At 56.0% G+C, this 21,788-nt stretch overlaps 11 protein-coding genes across 11 annotated transcripts; 6 read left to right on the plus strand and 5 right to left on the minus strand.

Annotated features, from left to right (window-relative positions):
• The first annotated feature begins 17 nt into the window (after positions 1-17).
• EV422DRAFT_535629 (uncharacterized protein) lies at positions 18-1,607 on the plus strand. Its single transcript, XM_053070762.1, has one exon. The coding sequence runs from the start codon at positions 177-179 to the stop codon at positions 1,404-1,406; it is 1,230 nt and encodes a 409-aa protein (XP_052924132.1). The 5' UTR covers positions 18-176; the 3' UTR covers positions 1,407-1,607.
• Positions 1,608-1,668: 61 nt separating this feature from the next.
• EV422DRAFT_535633 (cornichon protein-domain-containing protein) lies at positions 1,669-3,149 on the plus strand. The gene is made up of 6 exons (XM_053070763.1): positions 1,669-1,941; positions 2,062-2,121; positions 2,208-2,276; positions 2,432-2,544; positions 2,649-2,761; positions 2,828-3,149. The coding sequence occupies exons 1-6, from the start codon at positions 1,795-1,797 to the stop codon at positions 2,863-2,865; spliced, it is 540 nt and encodes a 179-aa protein (XP_052924133.1). The 5' UTR covers positions 1,669-1,794; the 3' UTR covers positions 2,866-3,149.
• Positions 3,150-3,240: 91 nt separating this feature from the next.
• Positions 3,241-3,926, minus strand: EV422DRAFT_498240 (uncharacterized protein; the record flags this gene model as incomplete). The annotated part of the gene is made up of 5 exons (XM_053068005.1): positions 3,241-3,321; positions 3,417-3,514; positions 3,582-3,680; positions 3,754-3,790; positions 3,870-3,926. Coding segments are annotated over 5 exons (372 nt in total), but the record flags the coding sequence as incomplete, so codon positions are not given.
• Positions 3,927-4,610: 684 nt separating this feature from the next.
• On the minus strand, positions 4,611-5,567 carry EV422DRAFT_551090 (putative NADH-ubiquinone oxidoreductase subunit B; the record flags this gene model as incomplete). The annotated part of the gene is made up of 3 exons (XM_053071810.1): positions 4,611-4,994; positions 5,175-5,445; positions 5,521-5,567. 3 exons carry the CDS (start codon positions 5,565-5,567, stop codon positions 4,611-4,613), a joined length of 702 nt encoding a protein of 233 aa, XP_052924135.1.
• A 344-nt stretch (positions 5,568-5,911) lies between these two features.
• Positions 5,912-7,291, plus strand: EV422DRAFT_535644 (ribosomal protein S17-domain-containing protein). The gene is made up of 3 exons (XM_053070764.1): positions 5,912-5,968; positions 6,320-6,696; positions 6,790-7,291. Exons 1-3 carry the CDS (start codon positions 5,957-5,959, stop codon positions 6,872-6,874), a joined length of 474 nt encoding a protein of 157 aa, XP_052924136.1. The 5' UTR covers positions 5,912-5,956; the 3' UTR covers positions 6,875-7,291.
• On the minus strand, positions 7,292-8,416 carry EV422DRAFT_535648 (60S ribosomal protein L38). The gene is made up of 4 exons (XM_053070765.1): positions 8,302-8,416; positions 8,092-8,152; positions 7,720-7,842; positions 7,292-7,638 (listed from the first exon to the last, which is right to left on the minus strand). Exons 1-4 carry the CDS (start codon positions 8,302-8,304, stop codon positions 7,616-7,618), a joined length of 210 nt encoding a protein of 69 aa, XP_052924137.1. The 5' UTR covers positions 8,305-8,416; the 3' UTR covers positions 7,292-7,615.
• A 152-nt stretch (positions 8,417-8,568) lies between these two features.
• EV422DRAFT_535649 (p115 like vesicle tethering protein) lies at positions 8,569-11,773 on the plus strand. Its single transcript, XM_053070766.1, has 14 exons — positions 8,569-8,820; positions 8,903-9,046; positions 9,111-9,161; positions 9,231-9,382; positions 9,449-9,492; positions 9,572-9,759; positions 9,830-10,039; positions 10,113-10,196; positions 10,273-10,567; positions 10,639-10,809; positions 10,888-11,054; positions 11,139-11,369; positions 11,441-11,522; positions 11,616-11,773. Exons 1-14 carry the CDS (start codon positions 8,650-8,652, stop codon positions 11,723-11,725), a joined length of 2,100 nt encoding a protein of 699 aa, XP_052924138.1. The 5' UTR covers positions 8,569-8,649; the 3' UTR covers positions 11,726-11,773.
• A 38-nt stretch (positions 11,774-11,811) lies between these two features.
• Positions 11,812-13,868, plus strand: EV422DRAFT_122272 (uncharacterized protein). The gene is made up of 6 exons (XM_053064679.1): positions 11,812-11,935; positions 12,009-12,096; positions 12,191-12,283; positions 12,361-12,465; positions 12,555-13,016; positions 13,100-13,868. The coding sequence occupies exons 2-6, from the start codon at positions 12,013-12,015 to the stop codon at positions 13,751-13,753; spliced, it is 1,398 nt and encodes a 465-aa protein (XP_052924139.1). The 5' UTR covers positions 11,812-11,935; positions 12,009-12,012; the 3' UTR covers positions 13,754-13,868.
• A 100-nt stretch (positions 13,869-13,968) lies between these two features.
• Positions 13,969-15,328, minus strand: EV422DRAFT_535652 (Pam16-domain-containing protein). The gene is made up of 4 exons (XM_053070767.1): positions 15,126-15,328; positions 14,970-15,057; positions 14,711-14,850; positions 13,969-14,551 (listed from the first exon to the last, which is right to left on the minus strand). The coding sequence occupies exons 1-4, from the start codon at positions 15,132-15,134 to the stop codon at positions 14,393-14,395; spliced, it is 396 nt and encodes a 131-aa protein (XP_052924140.1). The 5' UTR covers positions 15,135-15,328; the 3' UTR covers positions 13,969-14,392.
• A 2,592-nt stretch (positions 15,329-17,920) lies between these two features.
• EV422DRAFT_535660 (uncharacterized protein) lies at positions 17,921-19,240 on the plus strand. Its single transcript, XM_053070768.1, has one exon. It carries the CDS (start codon positions 18,273-18,275, stop codon positions 19,032-19,034), a length of 762 nt encoding a protein of 253 aa, XP_052924141.1. The 5' UTR covers positions 17,921-18,272; the 3' UTR covers positions 19,035-19,240.
• A 976-nt stretch (positions 19,241-20,216) lies between these two features.
• Positions 20,217-21,755, minus strand: EV422DRAFT_535663 (uncharacterized protein). The gene is made up of 4 exons (XM_053070769.1): positions 21,206-21,755; positions 20,965-21,133; positions 20,720-20,881; positions 20,217-20,634 (listed from the first exon to the last, which is right to left on the minus strand). The coding sequence occupies exons 1-4, from the start codon at positions 21,635-21,637 to the stop codon at positions 20,366-20,368; spliced, it is 1,032 nt and encodes a 343-aa protein (XP_052924142.1). The 5' UTR covers positions 21,638-21,755; the 3' UTR covers positions 20,217-20,365.
• Positions 21,756-21,788: the final 33 nt, after the last annotated feature.

Here is a 21,788-nt window from a genome sequence, read left to right on the forward strand (position 1 = left end):
CATCCCCCACCTTCTTCCCCTTCCCAACCACCCTTACAGCATCCCCAACCGCATACCAAAAATGCCTCAAATACACCTGCCTCCACACCGCATCCGTCTGCGTCGCCTGATAAAAGGCCGTGCAGACAAAGGAGAGCTTGCAGAGGTCGGTGTAGGATTGGGTCGCGTAGGTGAGGATGCGGGTGAGGGGGGTGGAGGGGAGGGTTAGGATGTGCGATTTTGGTGGTTGTGCAGGTCGTGGGTGTGACGATGCGTGTAATGTTTTCGTCGACTCGACGGAATCAGTGATCCTGACTTTCCCCCTCCTCCTCCACCCCAACCCAAACGCGACATCCCAGATCTCCCTCATATACGGCGTCAACTCCAGACAGTCCTCTTTATCCGAATGGGCAAAGAAGCATTGTTTTAGGGGTCGGAGTTTGCAGTTGACGCCCTTTGGGCACCAGGGGATGTGCGGTTGGGCGTGGCGGAGGTTGCAGGCGGAGCCTTTTGAGCAGGGGTTGGAGGGGAGGTCTGGGTGGGTGGCGGTTGAGGAATGGGAGGAGGGGTTGGAGGTGGACGGAGTAGTGCATGTTGTTGTTTGCGCGGAGGCGGTCGATGAGGTTGTCGAGGCTATATTTGTCTTCTTCGTCTGTCTTGGCGTATTGGAGGATATAGTGGACGACGACTCGACGATGCAGTTGATTGGTAGTTTGGCTTTTCGAGATTGTCCCACAGCTGTGCAGCTCACAGGCTCGGCTGGTGCAGAGAATTTCGATCCGTTGCTCTGCGAGCCGTCCGTCGCTCCAACAGCCGCCCAACCTCCATCTCCCCACGTCCTAATCGCAGCGGTTCCGGTATCCACCGCCCAGGAGGTCGGGGCGATTGCTGACACCGTTGGGCCACTTAGACTAGCAACCTTCTTCTGCACAAGCGTAAAGCCGGACAATGGTAACGGCTTTGCCCATGCGCCTTTGGCGTTGGCTGTGGGGCCTTTCGCGGTCGGTGCCAATTCCGTTTGTGCGGGTCTGGATGTGACATTTTTGGCGACGTCTGACCATCGGTGGGTATTCGGTTTCGTTTTGAGAGGGATTGCTGTGGTGACCTCCTCGGGTTTTGCCACCCAGGTTGGAGTGCCATCAAACACAGCCTGTTTCGTCTGTCCCCAGGCCCCAGGGGCCGTAGCTTCCGGTTGTGTTGAGGTGGCTTTCGATGCACCTGCCTCCGCTCCCATTCCCTCCCTCGTTGACGCAATCGACGTTTCCGCATCTCTTTTGCCGGATTTCGCCCCACTCTTTCCTGACTTTCCCGTTCTCGCGCTCCTCCCATCCTTAACCTCCCCGCTTCCTCTTCCCCGCCCGTTCAACGGCACCTTATCCCAAAAGGCGGGACATAAAGGCCATTCCTTCGATATCGTTGCGCGGTGAGCCGAGACTTTCGGGCCGAGATACGCAGACAGGCTTTCGAAATATGGGTTGGAGAAGGAGGCTCCCTTCTCGTGGGGTAGTTGTATGAAGCAGAGAATGTGGTCGAAGCGGTGTTTGTGGAGTTTGTGGGAGGTTGTGGTGGCGGCGGTGGGGTGGGTCCTGGAAGAAGTGGCTTTGCTGCTTTTGGGCATACTGTTATTGGGGGGGGGGGGGGGGGGGGGGGGGGGGGTAAACTGGGAGTGTCCAGAAAGAGCAGGAGTGGGAAGAAGAAAGCGCGTGGGAAGAGCGAATAGACGTCCCTGGGGGAGACTAGTCATAAGCAGTGGGGGTCCCTTTCTAAACTAAGTACTGTAGCGAGTGTCGTCATCGCTGCCGAGTCCGCTCTTTGATGTCGCTCTCAAGGGCGCCGTTCTTTTCCTCGTCTGCTTTCTCTCAGAACACTGAGCTCCCTATCGCTAAACAACCAACCCCCCCACACTTTCCCAAACACAAGGCTTACGACAAAAACCTTATCGGCACCATGAACGTAGAGGGGGTGAGTAAAAACCGTCTGTACATACCCCGGGCATCTTGGGACTATTCCAGCAGCAACCTAGCTCGCGACGGCAAGATTAGCACACTAACCCCCGATCTCCCCAACTTTCTCCCAACGCAGTACCTATTCCTGTTCGGGGTGGTAATGGCAGCAGTGCTGCTGTTCGCCATGGTCTTTTTCGTAAGTCCGACAATCTCAGAGTATTCGATGTGTATGAGTGGATGTGAGGATGAATGAACACTGACGATTTATGGCAACACTCGCAGATAATAATGTTTTCCGATCTGGAATGCGATTACATCAACCCCATCGACCTGTGCAACCGTCTCAACACTGTGAGTAGAGGAGATCACTTCCAGTCGGGGGATCTTCAGCAGCAAACGAATGGGGGGCGGACGGGCAAAAACTGCTGGACCGCCCAGAAACATCCCACCAAACTCATGCACCACCTCCATCTCTCTCTCTCTCTCTCTCTCGCCCATTCTCGCAGTTCGTATTACCAGAAAGGTTCGCCCACGCCTTCCTCTGGGCAATGTTCCTTCTCAAAGGCAGCTGGATCGCGTTGTTGCTGAATACACCGCTATTGGCATGGCATGGATACCAGTACGTATTCACAATGGAGAGATTTAAGTCGGTTCAGGAGGGAATGGGCGAAAAGCGGGAGTGGGTCACTTATGCCGCCGGAATTTCTTGTTGATTTCTCGCAGAGTCATGAACAACCGACACATGTACGACGCAACAGAGATATTCCGCACGCTGCCGCAACATAAGAAGGAATGCTTTTTGAAGTTGGGATTCTACCTGCTTTGTTTCTTCTACTGTGAGTTTATCAATCATCCCTCGTCTCCATTCACGGCGCACACTCACCCACAGCGCATATCATTAGACCTGTACCGCATGATCCTCGCCCTCCTAAACGAGTAAGCCCGGCCCGCCAGCTCGCCACACATACCCTCCATGCACTTTCGGTTTCGCAAAGCCCGTCCCACATTGCGCATAAAGACCCGTTCCGTCCATCCGACTTCACGTCCATCCTCCCGCCCTCACCATCCCTGCCTCAGTCCCTCTCCGCCTTACACCGGGCCCTTACAGCCTATGCTGAAGATCCGATTTCCGATCGGATAGCGGGCAAATCCATCAACCCCGCGCGGTCCCTTGTACAAAGAGCCCAAAAGCATATACTCTGATATTTTTTTGATGATATATCCATCCTTTTCTATTCTCATATGGTTCCATTTGCAAAAATGTACAATTGCGGGAGGTCTCGCAAGCCGTCGCGTCGGGGGACATTGCCAAAACTCATGGCCGGGTCTTGGACTCGATCAACTGCTGGTTCAGCCACTCCTCTGTCAGTTCCTCCGAGTCTGTTAGGTCAAAGATCTACACGAAAACAAAGAACCAAATAGCATCAACATCCCACCCACTCCGTTGAAAAGATGTGATGTGAATGTGCTTCGACCCCAAAAAAACGCTACCTTCCCCGTAACATCACACTCCTGGTACAGATAATTCTTCGTGCTCGCATACAGCATCCGGTTCGCCGTGCTCGCGCCGCCGGGGTTATAATACAACCCTACCAAAAAAGCACCCCACATCAGGGCCCCGAGCCACATCCGCGCGGCACGACAGGCGGTACGCACCGAACATGGGATAACTTATCCGCCCATCGCCATGCCTCAGCTCGGACGAGACGACGAGGAACCGCGGCGTCGTGTCGGGGAGGGCCTGCGCGATGTCCTCTGTGTGTGCGGATCCCACATCCCGTCAGCGTGGCCACTCGAGCAAAACCAACCGCTGTTGCGGGACCCCTACCGATCGGCACGTCGTCGAGCTGCTCGTCAAGCACGACCTGCCAAACCCGAGTGCGTAAGTCCCGTGTTCTGCCGGCTGATCAAACACCCCCCTGGAGGTCTCAGCAACCCACGTACCCTCAACGCCGCGGTATCGATCTTGAATATCACCGCGGCATTGCTCTTCGATTTCCTAAACACCCCCCGCCCGGGGAACCACACCCCCAGTCAGTACACCCGTCCGCATCCCCGCGCGAAGGGTGATCGATGCGTGGCGACCCAACATACCTGAATCGGAATTTCTTGACGATGGCTTTGATGTCCGCGGGCACGTCGCAGGTGTTGTTGACGGTGTTGGAGCTCTGGGGAGACCGAGGAGAGGGATGAGATATCGAATCAGAGCGTGGATGAAGGGGGATTTTACCATGGTGGGTGGGGTGCCTCTTGACGGGGGGATGAGGGAAGAATGCCGTAATGGGAACGAGGACGGTCTGACCCAGTTCTGACCGATGTGATTGATATTTTGACGCGTGCGTTTTGGGATCTGGGCGTTTGGAATAGGAAATGACCGCACTTTTTGCGAAGGCGGGGCCGAGGAAAACATGGTACAAGTATGGTACAAGTCTCCCAACACCCTCATAGAAAACATAGCATTTCAAAGACACAAAGACGAGAATGCATTGAACAAAAACATGGGTAGCTGTGATAACGTTTTCTTTCGATAGCATAGCGAGGGGGTTGGAGAGACGGGTATCCACGGACACGACGAGGAACGACCGTCGGTCCGCCTCCAACGACGTCCTCGAAACAGCACTTGAACGGCACTCCAAGTGATCCAAAGCGTCTCCCACATCGATCTGTGATTCTTCCCTCCACTGCCTACTTCCTATACCACATCCGCGTAACCCTCTCCCTCCTAATCTTCTTCTGCAGCTGCAAAACCCCATAGAACAGCCCCTCGGCCGTCGGCGGGCACCCAGGCACATACACATCCACCGGCACAATGCGATCACACCCCCTAACAACCGCATAGCTGTAGTGGTAGTACCCGCCCCCGTTGGCGCAGGAGCCCATGGAGATGACCCAGCGCGGCTCGGGCATCTGGTCGTAGACCTTGCGGAGCGCCGGCGCCATTTTGTTGGTGAGCGTGCCGGCGACGATCATGACATCGGACTGTCGGGGGGAGGCGCGGAAGATGATCCCGACGCGGTCTTGGTCGTAGCGGGCGCCGGCCATGTGCATCATTTCGACGGCGCAACATGCCTGGGGAAAGGAAGAATGGAGAGAGTTAGATGAGGGCTCCATGCTGTGATGGTCACCTTCTCAGACGCTCCTTCCCAGCTCCATCTAAATTCCAAAAGATCCTTTCCAACTCCCTTTATCTGCCCTCCCACCTCCTCCCATTCCACCCCCCACTTTCTCCACCGCCCACTCAAAACTCACCAATCCAAAAGTCATAGGCCAAACACTCGCAGTCCTCGTCCAATTAATCAACCCATCAATCGTCGTCAACGCCCACTCCGCCGCATTGTTCGCCACCGTCGGCAGATTATAGGGGTTGACCGGCTGCAGCCCCTTCTTGACGTCCGCATCATTGAACCCCGTCGGTGGCGACTTTTCGTTGGCGCGCATCTGGGAGACGAGGTTGCCGATGTTGGAGGATGCGATGGGAGTCGTGTGGAGGGTGCGGGGGTGTGGTGGGGTGATTAGGGCGCTGGAGGGGGTGGGAGATGTCAGTGACGGGGATGGGAGGGCGGGAGAATGGGGAATGCAATCGTGCGTTGTTTACCTGTTGGATCTGAGGCCGAGGGCTAGGCCGCGGCTGACGGAGGACATTGCGGGCGAGCGCAGTACTGGAGCGACCATCGTTGCTGCTGTCTATACCGAGTGCGATGAGACGGACGCTGCTGCTGCTGTTTGCGGTGAGTGCTTTGCTTGTTGAGATTGCAGCGAGCAAGTGGTTGCTGGGAATGGCAAGTTGCAAGCGGATGAACACAGCGTTTGAATACTGTAGCTTGCCTTGAATATTAATGCTCGCACGTCTGATTAAGCGCCAATGCGTAAGCACCATCTTAATCTCGCAGGTCACATGACCTCCTTGCACATCACGTGCTTCATTCATTTCGCTCCGTCCCTCACTTGCATATGGGCAAACGATGGCCAGCTGCCGGCTTTTCCTCCCTCTTTCGCCAAACTAAACGTTACAGCGGACACTAGCAGGCAACATGGCTGAACAGGTAAGGCTCATTCATTCACTCACCCAATAGAAAGACACTTGAGGGGAGGGAGGACGGAGGACCGGGCGAGAAGAGGAGAGGTTTTGTGGGAACGGGAGGGATTTGGGAACGCTAGCGACAAAGCCAATATGAAAATGGCTTAAAAGCTGTCGCGAGGACCTGGAGCTGGAGCGATAGCCGACGTCGTTGGAGAATGAGGGTCGGATAGTGTGGAGATTCGCAGCGTTGGGTCAAGGAACGTTCACACTGCGGCCGATCTCGAAACTGCGACGAAACCATGCAGAAGTTATGACATTTCTGAGAACATGGCGAACTCAACCATCACCCTTCCCCCTCTTCCTCCACCCGCAGACCCAAAAAGCCTTCCAGACGCAAGTCGGCATCTTCCAAAACCCCAAGCTGGGCGGCAAGAAGAAGACGACCGTCAAGCGCTGGTACAAGGAAGTCGGTCTCGGCTTCAAGACCCCTCGCGAAGCCATCGAGGGCCACTACATCGACAAGAAGTGCCCCTTCACCTCCGACAAGGTCTCCATCCGCGGTCGTATCCTCTCCGGTGTCGTCATCTCGGTCGGAAAGATGGAACGCACCATCGTCATTCGTAGGGAGTACTTGCACTACATCTCCAAGTACAACCGTTATGAGAAGAGGCACAAGAACCTGGCTGCGCACATGTCGCCCGCTTTCATTGGTGTTGAGGTCGGTGATGTTGTCACTGTTGGCCAGTGCAGGTGAGCATATTGGAATGGGGGTGTGGGTGTCTTTTCCTGACGAGCGAGTGCATGTCCCTGATCATCTCCATCTTTCCATCCCAACCTTCCCAGGCCCTTGTCCAAGACCGTCCGCTTCAACGTCCTCCGTGTCCAGAAGAAGGTTATCAAGGGTGCCAAGTCCTTCGCCAAGTTCTAGATAGAGTGTTTCCACAACCCCCCAAAAAACTGTTGTACGGAACCTTCTTGAACGAAGTTGGATTGGATCTCTTCTTCCTAGGGACGTTGCCTTCTTTCTTGATTTTTTTTGCTGTGTGGGGCTGTCGGCGTTGGATGAAGGGCCGAGGGTAGAGGCATTGGGGGAATGTTACGGATGGGTGTGGAGTGCCCGATAATGGGACGCAGCAGTTCTACGCAAGTCCTGCCTATCCCTTCTCAGTATGTTGGAGGATGGGCTGGACGGGAAGATGTTGCCGTGGGTTGCATGCATTGCACGCCACACTGTCCTCCGTGGTGGGACCTTCTTACACTGGACATGACGAAAGGCTGGATCAACGTATAACCTATAAAACTCCCATGAGAACAATGAAGTGGTAACACTGCCAAGGCAGGAGGGCGGACGGATGGATGTCAGTGCCACATGCCCCGTGCCAGTAGCCCAAGGATTGCACAGTCGATCGCGCCTCTCTCCAATGCTGACCGTCCATGGACTTGCAATCGCTAGAATCAGTCTCATGACCGCGGCTGTTTAGGGCAGCCCCCGTGCGAGACACACACGTTCTCCGGACGGCGGAAAGAGGATTGGAAGCCACAGACAGCAACAGCAGATCTTTTTTGTGCGCGAAAGGGTCTATTGACTGATCAACATCGATCTACGCAATCCAATCAGTCTACAGAAGCCCCCGGAATCGAACGAAAGTGACGGGTGGGTTTCCATCGCTTAGAGGTTCTTGACCTCAAGTCCTACAGAGTAGCAAACGAATTTAGTGAACTCTATTCACAGAGGAGAGTGTATGTGGAAAGAGGGTGTGATAATAGACATACCTGGGGGAAGGGACTGCTTCAGCTTCTCGGCCTTCTCGAGGTCGGCAACGACGAGCGTGTAGAGGTACTTGGAGCAGCGGACCTTGAACTTGACCTCGTTGGTGCTCTTCTTGATCTTAACGGCTGTAGGTAGAGAGGCCGGGTTACTAAGACCACTCCCAGAACGTTCTCAGACACCTTCACGGATAACTGGAAGAAAGCCGTTCCTGACGGCCTGGCCATTGTCGTCCACCACAAGCAGCCTCCACAGACTTTCCCTCCCCCCTCCAACCCGCTTTCCCACTCCCCCTAGTCTCTCCGTTCCATTCTCCACTTCCCATTCCGTCCCCCTCCCTCCTGTCCTGATTCTACAGCTTCGCTCCCTGTGCTTACATTTGGCATCCTTGCGCCTGGCGGTAAGGAGGAACTCCTTGATTTCGGTGATCTGCTTGGGCTGCCAAAGAAGGGAAAAACAGGAATCGTCAACAGTTCGTTCCCACATGCGGTTCTCTCTTCTGACAGTCGGAATCTCCCACTCGCATGTCGTCCCAAGGTCGAAATGGGTGGCGTCTGATTGGAAAACTTTGGGTAAAAGCAACTCACCATGGTTGACCGTTATGTGTTTACCGAAGGTGGTAGTTGGGCTGCTGCGACCTTTTCGAGAAAGATATTGCAAGCTGGGGGTGATTGGAACCAAGGAGACCGCTTCCGTCGCTTGCCTTCGCTGGTGGTGCTCGGAGGGGCTCGCCGGAAAAGATTTTGCATTTGGAGGGGAGTCAAGTGCGGTCATGTGACCTGGATATAAGTTCCCCCGGTCGCGTGTGAATGAGCTGGATCTGGGTGAGGTGAGCAGCGTGGCAGCACTGGCCGCTCCATCTCGTCCCCTCGCTTCCTGCCTGCCATCTTGAGCTCCTCATTCCCCAATTAGCAGTAGGGGCACATACACCCAATATGAGCTTCTTCTTCTCAGGGTATTCCGCCCTGCGTGGCGACAAAGGCGTAGAACAGACAGGCGCAGAGACGGTCCACAAGCTATGCGACCGCGTGCAGAACTCAACATTGTTAGAGGACCGGCGGGCGGCCGTCATGGGTCTGAAGGGGCTGGCGAAGGACTGGAGGCTGGTTGGTATTGGCGGCTAGGAGCAGGCGCTGTGTTATGAAAGTTATGTGTTGTATTGAAGGTTGTTTTCATGATACGCTTTAGGATGTGGGAACGAAAGGCATGCCGGTGCTTATCAATGTCCTGCGAAACGACCGAATGGACGTCGATATTGTCAAAGCAGCAATGGAGACGCTTCAGATCCTATGCGCACGCGATCCTCCGAAATCTGCAGGATCGCCTCCAGGAGTATGTTGAGGCAATTCGATTGTCGAATGGACGCGGAGGGGCTAATGATCTCTGACATCTGCAGGGGAATGGCGGCGAAGACTTGGGATTGATGTTCACGGAGATCTACACCAAGGTATTGTCCTCTCGGGGTCCTACGCGCCAGGAGAGGAGAACGTACTCACACCGCATGTCTGGTGTGTAGGATGCGGGGAATGTGACGCTTCTACTCGACATTCTGGAAGAGGTGGACTTTTATGTGCGGTTCTACGCCGTGCAGCTGTTGAATACGCTACTGGAGAACGTGGGGAATAGGCTGCAGGACAGCGTGCTGACGAGCCCGCTGGGGATCTCTCGGTGGGTGGTCATCTTTCATCAGTCTTGATCTCAAGCGCATGTTGCTCATATGGGGATGCGGGACAGGCTCATTGACCTTCTGGACGACCGACGCGAGATCATCCGAAATGGTATGGCCTTCTAGAAGCTGCATGCGCCGTAGCCGACCCTCGCCGCGTTTACTTATCTCTCTCTCGGGATCTCAACCAGAGGGCTTACTGCTACTCATCGCATTGACCGAGAACAACGCCGACATCCAAAAGATCATCGCATTCGAGAGCGCCTTCGAGCGTTTACTCGGCATCATCGTGGACGAGGGCGCGACCGACGGCGGGATCATCGTCCAGGACTGCCTGCAGTTGACGCACAATCTCCTCAAGTATAATGTCTCCAATCAGGTACGTACCTGGCTTCTCCTCTGAGTGTCTGCGCCGCCAAGCATCGCTGATGCTTTGACATGGCCAACAGAACCTCTTTCGCGAAACAAGCTGCATACAGCGCATCCCATCACTGCTCACCATGCGCTTGATGCTGGACGACCGGTCGGAGCCTGTGGATGTGCCCCTGACGCACGACAGTATCGTCTGGACGGATCAGAAAGTGGTGAATGCGGTGCTGGTGCTGGAGATTGTGCGGATCTTGGCGGCGCCGAAGAATCCTAGTGCTGCTGTGAATCAGGTACGCCGTTGTTGAGGCGGTGCGAATATAGACTCGGGACCCTCTCCGCTCATGGAGGTGATCTTTTTCCCAGAACGTCATGAACTACGCCAAAATAATCGGGACATTGAGTGAACTGGCCTTCTCAACGACGGTACCGGTCAAAGTAAAAGCACAGGTAAGCAAACCGAAGCCGCTCGGATCCCCCGCGTACCTCCACAGAGAACAAAAGTGAACGAACATTCTTGATTTAGGCCCTATTCGCATACGGCGACGCCGTCCGCGGCCACAAAGCCAACCAAGACATCGTCTCCCGCACGACCCTCTCCGCCTCCTTCCTCGCCAAAATCCCCAACCCCCGAAACACGGCGCCCATCCCCGCCGTCCTGCAACTGATCCGCCTGGCGTTGAACGTCGGCGAGTTCCCCGTCCGCGCCGCGGCCGCTTATGCGTTCGAGAGCTATGTGTATCATAACCCTGACGCGCAGTTGGCGGTTCTGTCGACGCTTATCCCGCCGCCGTCGGAGAATCCTAATAGTTTTGATGCGGGTATGTGGTCTCACCGGTGACAGGTATCCAATGGAAAAAGGGCTTATCGCGAAATGATTTGCTTTTCCTAGAGAAACCAGAGTCTGCAGGCTCGCTCTTGGTATCGTCCATCCTCGAATGGACATCATCGCGCAAAGAACCGTTCGGCCCGTGGTTTGCCGCAACCTTACTATCCCACGCGATGCATGACAACACGCAGGGACAGCATCTGGCGATCTCGACCAAGTTGGATGAGGGTGAAGGTAAGGCCCTTGATCCACCCGAGCGTGACGGTTGGACACGGAACCGGAAGGACTCACCGCGACTGTCTCGGTTTGTAGACGCCGTATCCCTCCTGCACAAATGCATGTTTGCCCTCCTCTATGCCTCCCGCGAAGCCGCCGACGTCCGCATCTCGCTCGGGATCCTCTGCCTGCTCTCCATCTGGGTGCACGAGTGTCCCAAAGCCGTGGCAGAAATGTTGACCGAGGGGTCTAACATCCAGTTCGTACGTGTCCCCTACCCCCGCGCGCCCCCCATTCATCCCCATTTTCCCGCCCGTGCTAATTAACCGAGTATCATTCAAACACAGCTAGTAGAACAAATCAACCAATCCTCGGGCGTCGACCCCCTCATCCAAGGCGTCGCAGCCTACCTCCTCGGCCTCCTATACGAGTACAACGACGACTCGGAACCTACCTTCACGCGAACTAACCTCCAAGCTCTCGTCACCAGCCGTATTGGCGCGGACGTGTTTGCGAGCAGGATTGAGCGGTTGAGGGAGGCGAAGGAGTTTAATGGGGCGAGTCAGCATATTATTAAGGTATATGGGTGGTTTTGTTGGTGGTCGGAGAAGTGGCCTCTGACGGCTTGTTCTGCGTCCCCTGTGAATAGAAGGAGACGAATGTGGGAGCCGACGGCCTCCCCGAGGTGTATTTCGACTTTCTGTTCGTTGAGCTGTTCAAGTCCAACCATGGTGAGAATTCACACACAACCCCAGAATCAGAACGATGAGTTCGCCTCTGGTGGTTTCGTGTCCACGTCACTAATCCGTCCCCCTTGTCTGCAGACCGCATCGTCCGCGACATCACCACCCCCGTCTCAAAAGGCTCATCCCCGAAACGACGGATGGCGCGTACGTACCGGCCACATCTCCTGGTCCCCCTTTCCCACAACTAAACACCCTCTTCCGTATACAAACCAGCCGTCGACGAAGCAACCTTAACGACCTACCAATCCACCATCGCGACCCAAACCACCGAACTAACCACCCTTCGCGAAAAAATTCTCACCCTCGAAGAAAAAGTGTTTAACGCCGAGCAGATCGAGTCCGAGGTGGTTGTGCTAAGGGCGCAGGTTGCCGCCATGGACGTGCAGAGGGGGGAGCAGGTATGTGTCGTGGCTGTGATGGGCTGGTGGAGGGGTGAATTGGGATTGATGAAGTGGATGATTTTTTTTTCAGACGAATGCGCATCAGCAGCAGCTGGAAGCTTTGTATGCGACGATTAAGGCGTTGGAGCAGGAGATGGCTGATCAATCGGCTGCTACAGGTTCGGGGAACGGTGGGGCTGAGCAGGTAGGGTGCTGGTTGATTGCAGCCGGGGCTTCGCGGACCCGATGATTGACATGTTTTCCTGTCTACAGGAATTGGCGGCTAAGAACCAACGCATCGCAGAGCTCGAAAAAGCGCTGGCGGAGCAAACGCAGAAGAATGCACAGTTGGTCAATGCGGGACAGGTAAAAATAAAAGCAACTGGAATAGACATCCGCTTTTTGGCTTCCGTCAATAAACCTCACGGATGTCGGGAATATAGAACTCGGCAGCCCAGGAACGCGAAATCGACTCCTTACAACAGACCGTCCAGCGGCTGGAACGGGCGCTTGTTGAGCAATCACATAAGCAGACGCAAGCACCCCCGGTAAGAAAAGAAACAGCGAAAAGTCCTTTCCTAACCACAATCGCCATCATATCACAAAACTCACACGACTCGCTTACCTTTTTCCCCAGGGGCAACCACAACCCACCCCCGACATCACGGCCCTACAACAACGCATCGAAACCCTCGAACAAGCCCTCGAAGCCGAGCACCAGAAATACGCAACCCTCGAGACCGACCACGAGGATTTGTTGGTGTACATGGCGGACCAGGACGAGATCATGGAGGGGTTGAAGGCCCAGATGGAGGCGTTGCGGGTTCAGTCGGCGCAGCCTGAACATGATACGAGTACACGTGAGACGAGTCCACAACGGCAGCCGACGGCGGAGTTCCAGCAGCAGCAACAGGCGTATTATCCGCACGAGCAGCAAGCCCCGGTGGTGTCGACGGACGTGCCTGAGGGTCCGAACAGAATATATGTGGGGGAACTGCCGACCTTCTTGAATGAGGAGCCAGTGATGGAGCTGTTGCAGACGTTTGGGTATTTGAAGGCGTTTACGTTGATCAAAGATAATTTCACGGGTGTGTCTACGGTATGTACATGCGTGAGATAGGGTGGTTGCTTGTTTCCAGCTGAAGAGGTGTGCGCTGATCTTTTTTCCTGGGATATTTTTAGGGCGTGGCGTATTGCGAGTATGCGGACCCGACGACGACGGACGTGGCGTGTCAGGGGTTGAATGGGATGGAGATTGCGGGTGGGAAGCTGGTTGTGAGGCGGGCAGACGAAACCAGTGTCGGGTCCGATCAGCTCGCGGCTCCGCAGGGGGGTTATGAGGGTCCCGCGTACGCTACGGACGGACAGGGGTACGATGGAAAGGTATACGATGCGAACGTCCACTCCCATGCACATACCGGCCACGACCACGGGCACAACCACACTGGGCATGACCACCACCACCACCACCACCACCACCACCAAGCGCCACCACCAACGTCCGGTTACCCAAACTACCCCACCTACAACTACACAACCCAAGCCCCATCAAACCAGACACACTCACCAACCCACACCTACCTCGCAACCCACCCCTACACCTCCCCCTCCACTCCCCCAGTCCACTCCCAACAGCACACGTACAATAATGCACATACACAGGAGGGCTACAACAACGGGATGGTGCAGCATCACCAACGGCAACATCAAGGGCAGGGGCATGGCCACACGTCTCAGCATGGGGATGTAACGACCGCGGAGCATCAACAACCGCACCCGTTCGCAAAGACGGATACGGCGTCGTTGTTTGGGGAGTCTGCGGGGAGTTTTTTGTGAAATACAATACAAACCCGGCCTGCACACCGGCAGCGGAAGTAGAGCATCTGACGGCATTGGCGATTTGCTGGTTTCGAGATTTCCCCCTCCTCCCCTTTGGTCGTCCTATCGCCGCTCGCCCGATACCGAGCTTTTCTCACCGTCGCTTGAGTATGATGCATATAGGACGTCATCTCGAAAAACGCGATGTGTATATGCGAAAACATGGATTCTATCTACAAATAATTATATGGATGGATACGTAAACCGAAGGTGTGTGATGCTGTGTAGCGAGGGGTGGGGCGGACGAGGGCCTGCGATAGATATGGGTGGAAGGGTGAACGTCCCCCGTCCAAGTATGTGTGTGCCCCTATCCGCATGGCCACCGGTTTTGCTACTCCTATTCCTTCCCGCAGACATCTCACAGCCGGGTGTTCTACAGTACGTAGTCCTCGCAGTTCGCTCATCTGCGTGCATGTTCAGGAGGCCCCCGGCCGTTGTTTTCGATTCCCCGTCTCGTACGAAAGGATGTACACGGGTTGGCGACCGCAGATGCCGCGCATCGTTTGCAGTCCGTGCCCACCCCACATCTCTCCTCCCCGAGCTTCCCACCCCCGAATATCAATTCCAAATTGACTTGTCCCTCTACTTTATTTCTCATCAATTTGGCGACGCGCTCTTATCACCACCCCCGCCGTCCGCCTCCGCCCTCCGCTTCAGATCCAGCTCCAGCCGCTCCTTCGCCCTAAACACTTTCGACTGCAGGTAGAATGATCCACCGGATTTTGGGTCGTTTTGTTTGAAGAGGTGTTCGTATGACTATGGCGGAGAGAAAGAGAAGAAAATGAGTTCGGGTTCGGAATGTTGCAAATGGCGAGATTGAATGCTCGCAGAGATTTTTGGCATCCTTTTCTCTCCCCCCGCCCCTTCTCCTCTCCTCTCCGCTGTAAAACGACAATTTCGTTGTGCCGCACCCACCTTCAACATCTCCTCTGCAGAAGCCTGCCTATCCACATTCAATATCTGCGCCGCCTCCTCGACCGATATCCCCGTCTTCCGTGTCGCGGCGTCTTGCCCTGCCCGCCCTGTGCCTGCCGCTGCTGCGTTCTGTGCTCCGTCTGCGTAGAATGGAAAAATCGCTTTCGTTAGAGTGACTCCTTCCCCCCCCCAATTTGTTCGTTCGCAACTTCCGGGGGCCTCAGCATTGTGAATGCTCGCGGAATCGGGGACGACGTACTCTTAGCTGCCTGCTTCCACGCCTCGACAAAGGCCCGGCCGAAGATTTGTGTGCCGGTTAGCACGATCTGGGTTATCAGTTTGGCGGCCTGCAAGAGGATGGAATAAGTGGTCGGTGAGCTTATTTGGAGTCGTCTATGACATACTGAGCACTCACGTTGACCATTCTTGGGGTTTATGGAATGTGGCTAGGGGATAGTGTTCCTCGTGGACAAGCGGTCGTTGGTCAGGGAGTATACTGGGTGCTTACTCGTTGTTGGCGAGAGGTAAGGTAAAGTGAGACCGAATGGGCGTACGGAAAAGTGCAAATGGACGGAAAACCCGACGTGCGAATCGGAACTGTCGGTGTCGTTGGGCGACGGTGACTCACAGTGACTCGCTTGTCTTTAATCCCCGGCACGTGCAGTCATGTGATGGGGATAGCTTTTACGCGTCCAACCGAAAGTCGGGAAGGCTTGGAACTTGGGTTCTGGGAAAAGTCACGCAGTTGTGCTTAGATCTCGTTAGATCGGCTACCACTTGCATCATGCGGGCAGGCAGGTGTGTCTAACCGCCTCGTGACTCTCGTGGGGGCGGTTGCTGCGGTGTTCGCCCCCCCACCTTTTAGATGGAGAAGAGATTAGACTCCGAGCAGCAGCAATCGCCATTTGCCATTTGGGAACTGCCATTTGCATGGATCGATGCCCTCACCCCCCACAAATCAAATGGGACTGACTGCGCAGAAGCGCAGGCGGGAAGGCTTCAGCCCATTTGATGAGAGGGTTGTTTGCAGCCAAAACAGAGGGTCTGCGCGCAAGTTCCGACGGTGTGTCGGTGAGCGTGACGTCCAGAATGGGTCTCCGCGTGCTTGTTGCCCCCTGCTGCACAATGGGCCCATTATTGACAGGCAGTTGAGCAGGTCACATTTATGCAGCAGCCCGCAGCAGGGTTGCGGGGGGGGGGGGGGGGGGGGTGATACGTCCGAGTAGCCAAAATAGTAGATGGCGATGTTGATTAGCGATCGTAGTCGGCGGTGATTAGCATCGATTGCGCTGTTTGTCGCTGCGTCTAATGTGGTGGGAGTGCCCTTATGGGCCGGTCCATTTGGCCATGTGCTTTGTTTTACGTGTTTTGCCTTCACAGAACGAGCGACATTTCCACGCACATGCACGCTATTCACACCCCCCCCCCCCCTTTCCCTCCCCTCCCTCCCACCATATCATAGGATGCCCCTCCCCGTCAGCCAGCAAGCTACTAGTAGCCAGTCAAGTCAGGCTCCGCTGTCACAAGGGGGAAAAACGACAACCCCAGAAATCCAGCCAAAAAGTCACTCGTAGGAGTGTGAGAGAGCCCGTATTGCATACAAGTCTATTGTATGTGTCAGTGTATCCTACGTCGCAAACCGAACCCCCCATATCCATACCATAGGGCACTCGGGCTCTCGGGCACCCGTCGCACATAGCTGGTCACCTGCATATCACACCCGGCCTTGCGTAGTACTAGGCACCTGCTGCCATCTCCATTACCCTGGTATTTAACTTTTGTTTGTCCATCTTGCGCCCCACCACCCATCCTTCTCGCCACACTCCGTCCCGGCGGTGCTTGACACTCGCCAAACAGAGGATGCTTTGAACTGGATAGCTATCGCCTGAAACGGGACTGCCATACTCTTGATAGACACACCGCATAACGCTGCCAGCATCCCCAATTTCGGCATCGGACGAGGGCATATTCTCCTCCGTCGGAGCAATTGAACATGGCTGCCACTGCAGTCTCCCGCTTTCCGGACCCATCATATGACCGCCAACACTCCCTGCACCCACAATATCCCGTCGTGCGCGGCCGTGTGAGCCCTCCGTCCCAGCAGCCATCCCACGGTCCCAGTCGGCGCTCAAGCCAGGAACTCCGCCAGCCATCTATGGAGGTCCAGCCGTTATCACCGACGACGACGTCGAAGCCGTCGCCGCATGCGCAGGAAGCGGCACTGCCGATTGCCGTTGTCTGTGAGTCGCCGGCGGCGGCGGCGGGGCCGAGCGAGCAGCAACCAACGGAGGATGTTATAACTTCTACGCGTGCGCAACAGATAACGCAATCGCTAAAGGAGGAAAGTCCTGTTCAGGAGCATACTACGCAAAAGCCGTTATCGCAATCCTTCAGCGTCGCGGCTCCACCGCCAACGTCACCGTTGGCAGCCGCACATCGGAAATTCCTGTCGAGTGACGATGCCGTGCGGAAAAAGGAAAGCAATCATCGGGCTTTGTGCAAGGCGTTGCTGGATATACAAGACCCGGAGGAATGGAAACGGCCGTTGGCTTCGCGGCGTGATATGAGTTCGCCGAGGACGTCGTCGACGCCGGCTGCTGCAGTCACTCCGTCGCGCGCTGAGGTTGCTGTTTCTGCTTCTCCGGCGGCCTTGGCGACGACGATACCGACCCCCGCCGTCGGGAGTCGAGACACTGGAACGCAAACGCCGCCTCGGAATGATATCTCTAAGAACATGTCCGTAGCCGCCCGGTCGACGCCTGTGGTTGCCGCTGAGAGTGAAGTGAGTCAGATACCACATCATGACAGGCAGCAGCACCTGCAGCAGACAACGGCCTGGGTGGCTCAGCAGTCGTTGCAACCTGACCTAGCTCCGTTACCATTACCTCAGCAACAACCGGTAGAAACACTAACGGCCGAGCCTCAACAACCCGCTCAAGTGCCGGCGCAGTACATGCAGCAGCCAGTCTATCGCCCGTATGGATACCGCTATGTCGCAGCAACACATCACGCGCAACAGCACTACCCCCAACCCCAACTGGTCGCAGATCCTGCGATAACGGAGCAGATGCAACATGCCTACATGCAGTCGCGGCCGCTAAATCAGTGGCTGCCCGGACAAGCGGAGCAGATGCACCCACGCATGCCATACCATGCGCATGCTGTACATCACACCGGTCAACAGCCATATCCGCAAGTACTCCTCCAACAACAACAACAAAAACAACAACAACAACAACAACAACAACAACAACTGCAACAACTGCAACAACACCAAAAGCAGCAATTTCCACATCCCCAACAATATCCCCAGGTCCCGCCACACCCCTTCCGCAGCGCCACCCGTCCCATCATCAACCCCAACCCGCACCATACCCAGCAGCGCGCACAAATCGCCGCCGCAGCCTCCCTCCCCGCCCGCGCCAAACCCTCAACAACTCCCACCCGCGAACCTATCATCACAGTCGGCTTCTGCGCAAAATACGAACACCCAACCGTAACCTACCAAGAACAACAATCCAAAAGCTTCCCGGGCTCCGACATCCGCCTGCCCGGTTACGCGATGGGTGGGGGGGAGTACTCGCCCCACAACGATGACGGTGGCCTATTCATGCCCTACGCCCCCGTGCAACCCTTAAAATCGTCAACAGACGTATCCGGCACTGACACATCAAGCAGCAGCATAGCCGTGCAGCGCTCAACACTCGGGCCCTCCGCCGCCCCCCCGCGAGACAAGAGCAACAATAACCGCTGCTCATCCGCTCCGACCCGCCTCCTCCCCAAACGCACATTCCCGATGGCGAGCTGGACCCATCCCCCGCCTGAGACGAGGAGTAAGGTGCCGAACGTTAGGACGATTTGGAGGGCTGGTGAGGGGGTCGATAAACCTGCTGCTGCTATTACTACTACTGCTGCGAATAACACCGCGGCGGCGGCGTTACCGGTGGCGATGACCAACCCGCGCGGCCGGACACGGTCGGACCCGGTCTTTGGACATTTGTTGGGGAACACGCCGCCTGGTCGGCATCACCACCACCACACGCGGGGTGGGGATGGACATGGGGAGGAGGAGGAAAGGCGGAGTAGTGATGATGAGGATCGGCAAGGGGGTGCCGGTGGTGGTGGGGGCGGTGCCGTACATCGTCATCACCACTCTACCCATCAGCATGCACACCCCCATGGACCCCCACCACAGCCCCGCAACCGACCGATAGCGGAGGAAGAGGATGAGGATTTGGCGGGGTTGATGGTGGAAGAGCAACCTGAGCAGCAAGAGAAGGAGGAGGGCGCACCGAGGGCGTGGTGGCGGACTTGGTTTGATTAGCGAGCATTGAGCCCTTGGAATCGGAGAGGCCCCACCTTTTATGTAATATGTGGTGTCGGGTTATTTTGCAATTGATTTGTGGGAATTTTTGGGATATACTGTATTTATCTGCCGTTAGGATCTTCCCCGTTCTGTTTCCGCACTCTCTTTGCATAACAGCGCAAGTGCCCCGAGTTCTTCGGGGTGATTTGCGCCATGAGTTGCTTACGCTCGCGGTTTCTCGACCGCACGCGTTACATAAGCTCAACCTGCTTTCATTTCACTTTTTTGGCATCACGCAAGAATCCAAATCGAGCAGCAAAGGGTAAGTGCTATTTCGCAAAAGTCATGCACGTGTAGGTCATTCTCCCGGCACATACTCCCCGTGATTGACGCCTAAGGTACTGTGTGTCGCCAATCCTGCCATTCCGCGCTTGTAAACGTTCATTTCGCAGGGCTCGGAAGGACGGTAGGTAAGTCACCCCTCACCAACCGCACCTTCTCTCCTCATGTACAGCGTTTCAGCACAACGCGATCTCGCACGACCTGGGCTTGGAAACTAAAGTGACGCTCTCGACGCGATGGGGGCGCTACCGTCGCCGGTTCGTCTCGTGAGGGGATTCACCTCCTTGCTCCCGATGCTGCGGAAGATAGGTGTGCCGGCCCGCAACCGCACCCTCCGACCCCGGCCCCGGCTCCATGCACGGCCGCCCGCACCCCGCCCACCCATGGATGTTTCGTGGCTGAAGAAAAGGGGATCCGGTGGGCCACTTGCCGTCTTCGTTCCCCCCCCCCCCCCCCCCCCATCACGGACAGCAGAGGTGCCCACATCCTCGCAATGTAGAGCAGGGAACCTTCGCCGCACCCTCGCTGGGCGGCGTCCACGAACATGAGAGGGGGCATATGACGCTTTGGGCATGATTTTCCGCGTCCCCCTCGGGGTCGAGTTCCCGCGGAAGAAGGGTCTTGGTCGATTGGGGCGTGAAAATGCATGTGGGGTGTGCTGTTTGCTTCGTCTCTGGACATCAGAGGTAGGCAGGGGAAGCTAGGGGAAGGGGCCTGCGCGTCTATCCAGGACGCTGGGGAATGTCAGGGACTTTGGGATTGCAGGAAGAGCACACCGTATGTGGTGATGGTGTGGAGTGCTGGATGCTCGACGCTGGTTTCTCGCTCTGACTACCAAACGGTAGTGGAGAACAAAGAAAGAAATCTCGGGAAATGCTTAAATTAAAAGACATGCTACATGAATGATTTAGGGCCTATGTCTATCAGGAACCCCCGGAGTCGGAAGGGTTATACGTGAATGGCCAAATGACTCCTCTCTACCCGAACACAACCTATCTAACCCCTCCCTAAAACTTAACAACCTTCTTCTTCGCCGGCCTTGCCTTATTCGGCACAGCAGCAGCAGTAGGAGCAACAGCAGCGGGCCGCTGGGGCGGTAGATCCGATTTCGAGTTAAGGTGGGCGATATGCGTCGCAGAGACCTGTGTCTTTGCAGCCGCCGCTGCTGCTCGGCGTTGGGTCTTGTCCTCGTCCATCCGGTGCAGCGCGACAAAGACGTCGTCGTCGTCGCCGCCTTGGCGGAGGTCGATCTTGCCAACTGTTGTTACACCTGCTTCTGTTGATGTGCGAGTAGGGGGCAAGTAGGGTTTGTTAGTTGTTTGCACAGCATTTCGGGATGACCCCGAAGTCGTTCTTCATACCTTGCAAGGCCGGCTTGCAGTCCCGGGCGAAATGGCGCACGGACCCACAGAACTTGCACCCGCCGCCGTTAGGGTAGAGTCCGCGCTCGTTTTCGGAACATGCGCTGGCTAGGTGTCCGTTCTTGTTGCAGACGAAACAGTGGGCGAACGGGTATGGGTTTTCTGCAAGCGAGGGCGTCAGGATCAGGGCTTTGGCAGAACTCTGCTAGGCGGTTACGTTCGGCTGCAGTTGGTTTTGAACTTACTTGGATCCACCAACTTCCTGCACTGCGACGATTTGTGCTCGCCAGACCCGCACTTGTAGCATATCCCCACCACGGCGCCGTCGCTAGCGATGGGCGCATTTTTTTCCGTCTCCGTGGCCTTGGGGCACGAGTTTATCGAATGGCCCAAGTTACGGCACAGGAAGCATACCTACATTAGGACAACTTCTCCATTAGTGTGGGCCACTATCTGAGAGCGACAGCTTCGTCTATGTTCCCATACCATTTTCTTCTCCTTATTCCTCTCCCTCCTCGTGCGTCTCCTCAGCGCCTCTTTTTCCTGTTTCGACAATTCCCGTCCACCCGGCCCAGCTCCACCCGTTTTCCTCCCAGCGGTGTTGCCTCCCTTCCCTGCACCCGCCACAGCGGCGTCGTCGCCTGCCCCAGCTTCCTTCTTCCTGTGCCTCATTTTCTTTTTCTTCTGCTCCGGTTCCGCCTCTGACGCTTTACCGCCCTCCGTCCCCTCGGCAGCGGTGGCAGGTTTTGGTGCTGAGGCATCGTCTGTTGCCTTTCGTTTGTTGGACTTGTCGGTGGTTGTGGTGGAGGAGGGAGTTGGGGTGGAGGACGGGTCGGCCTTGACTGGGAGAAGGGGTTTGGCGACGAATTCGGAAGCCTCTTCGTGCGTTTTGCGAGCCATTTTCGTGAGGCGGGTCATGTTGGGCGGCGGTGAATGGAGAAGCTTACTAGTGCTGGGCGGCCGAGTTCAGTGTGCACCCTTGAGAGCTGCCTTGAGAGAGCGTTTGAAAGAAAGGAATGACAGTTGGGAACGAGGGACAGCTTTCTTTGCGCACGCGTTCGCAGAGAAG

This window comes from Fimicolochytrium jonesii (genome assembly GCF_025526975.1).
Source record: "Fimicolochytrium jonesii strain JEL569 chromosome Unknown EV422scaffold_18, whole genome shotgun sequence".
NCBI lineage: Eukaryota > Fungi > Chytridiomycota > Chytridiomycetes > Spizellomycetales > Powellomycetaceae > Fimicolochytrium > Fimicolochytrium jonesii.

What these genes read in the sequence shown, in the direction of transcription:
- EV422DRAFT_122272 (XM_053064679.1), top strand. Translation starts at nt 12,013, where the DNA reads ATGCGCATCAGCAGCAGCTGGAAGCTTTGTATGCGACGATTAAGGCGT. An exon ending in TGATCAATCGGCTGCTACAG is followed by an intron (nt 12,097 to 12,190) that starts GTTCGGGGAACG and finishes TCCTGTCTACAG; the next exon opens with GAATTGGCGGCTAAGAACCA. An exon ending in AGTTGGTCAATGCGGGACAG is followed by an intron (nt 12,284 to 12,360) that starts GTAAAAATAAAA and finishes TCGGGAATATAG; the next exon opens with AACTCGGCAGCCCAGGAACG.
- EV422DRAFT_535633 (XM_053070763.1), top strand. Translation starts at nt 1,795, where the DNA reads ATGTCGCTCTCAAGGGCGCCGTTCTTTTCCTCGTCTGCTTTCTCTCAG. An exon ending in TGTGCAACCGTCTCAACACT is followed by an intron (nt 2,277 to 2,431) that starts GTGAGTAGAGGA and finishes CCATTCTCGCAG; the next exon opens with TTCGTATTACCAGAAAGGTT. An exon ending in TTGGCATGGCATGGATACCA is followed by an intron (nt 2,545 to 2,648) that starts GTACGTATTCAC and finishes GATTTCTCGCAG; the next exon opens with AGTCATGAACAACCGACACA.
- EV422DRAFT_535660 (XM_053070768.1), top strand. Translation starts at nt 18,273, where the DNA reads ATGGGTGGGGGGGAGTACTCGCCCCACAACGATGACGGTGGCCTATTC.
- EV422DRAFT_535629 (XM_053070762.1), top strand. Translation starts at nt 177, where the DNA reads ATGCGGGTGAGGGGGGTGGAGGGGAGGGTTAGGATGTGCGATTTTGGT.
- EV422DRAFT_535649 (XM_053070766.1), top strand. Translation starts at nt 8,650, where the DNA reads ATGAGCTTCTTCTTCTCAGGGTATTCCGCCCTGCGTGGCGACAAAGGC. An exon ending in TGGCGAAGGACTGGAGGCTG is followed by an intron (nt 8,821 to 8,902) that starts GTTGGTATTGGC and finishes GATACGCTTTAG; the next exon opens with GATGTGGGAACGAAAGGCAT. An exon ending in TCACGGAGATCTACACCAAG is followed by an intron (nt 9,162 to 9,230) that starts GTATTGTCCTCT and finishes TCTGGTGTGTAG; the next exon opens with GATGCGGGGAATGTGACGCT.
- EV422DRAFT_535648 (XM_053070765.1), bottom strand. An exon ending in CAGGCGCAAGGATGCCAAAT is followed by an intron (nt 7,843 to 8,091) that starts GTAAGCACAGGG and finishes CTCTACCTACAG; the next exon opens with CCGTTAAGATCAAGAAGAGC. An exon ending in GAAGCAGTCCCTTCCCCCAG is followed by an intron (nt 7,639 to 7,719) that starts GTATGTCTATTA and finishes GCTACTCTGTAG; the next exon opens with GACTTGAGGTCAAGAACCTC.
- EV422DRAFT_535652 (XM_053070767.1), bottom strand. An exon ending in GTGGAAGCAGGCAGCTAAGA is followed by an intron (nt 14,851 to 14,969) that starts GTACGTCGTCCC and finishes CATTCTACGCAG; the next exon opens with ACGGAGCACAGAACGCAGCA. An exon ending in CTGCAGAGGAGATGTTGAAG is followed by an intron (nt 14,552 to 14,710) that starts GTGGGTGCGGCA and finishes TCTCCGCCATAG; the next exon opens with TCATACGAACACCTCTTCAA.
- EV422DRAFT_535663 (XM_053070769.1), bottom strand. Translation starts at nt 21,637, where the DNA reads ATGACCCGCCTCACGAAAATGGCTCGCAAAACGCACGAAGAGGCTTCC. An exon ending in GGAATAAGGAGAAGAAAATG is followed by an intron (nt 21,134 to 21,205) that starts GTATGGGAACAT and finishes GTCCTAATGTAG; the next exon opens with GTATGCTTCCTGTGCCGTAA. An exon ending in CTGCAAGCCGGCCTTGCAAG is followed by an intron (nt 20,635 to 20,719) that starts GTATGAAGAACG and finishes GCACATCAACAG; the next exon opens with AAGCAGGTGTAACAACAGTT.
- EV422DRAFT_535644 (XM_053070764.1), top strand. An exon ending in GTCACTGTTGGCCAGTGCAG is followed by an intron (nt 6,697 to 6,789) that starts GTGAGCATATTG and finishes CAACCTTCCCAG; the next exon opens with GCCCTTGTCCAAGACCGTCC.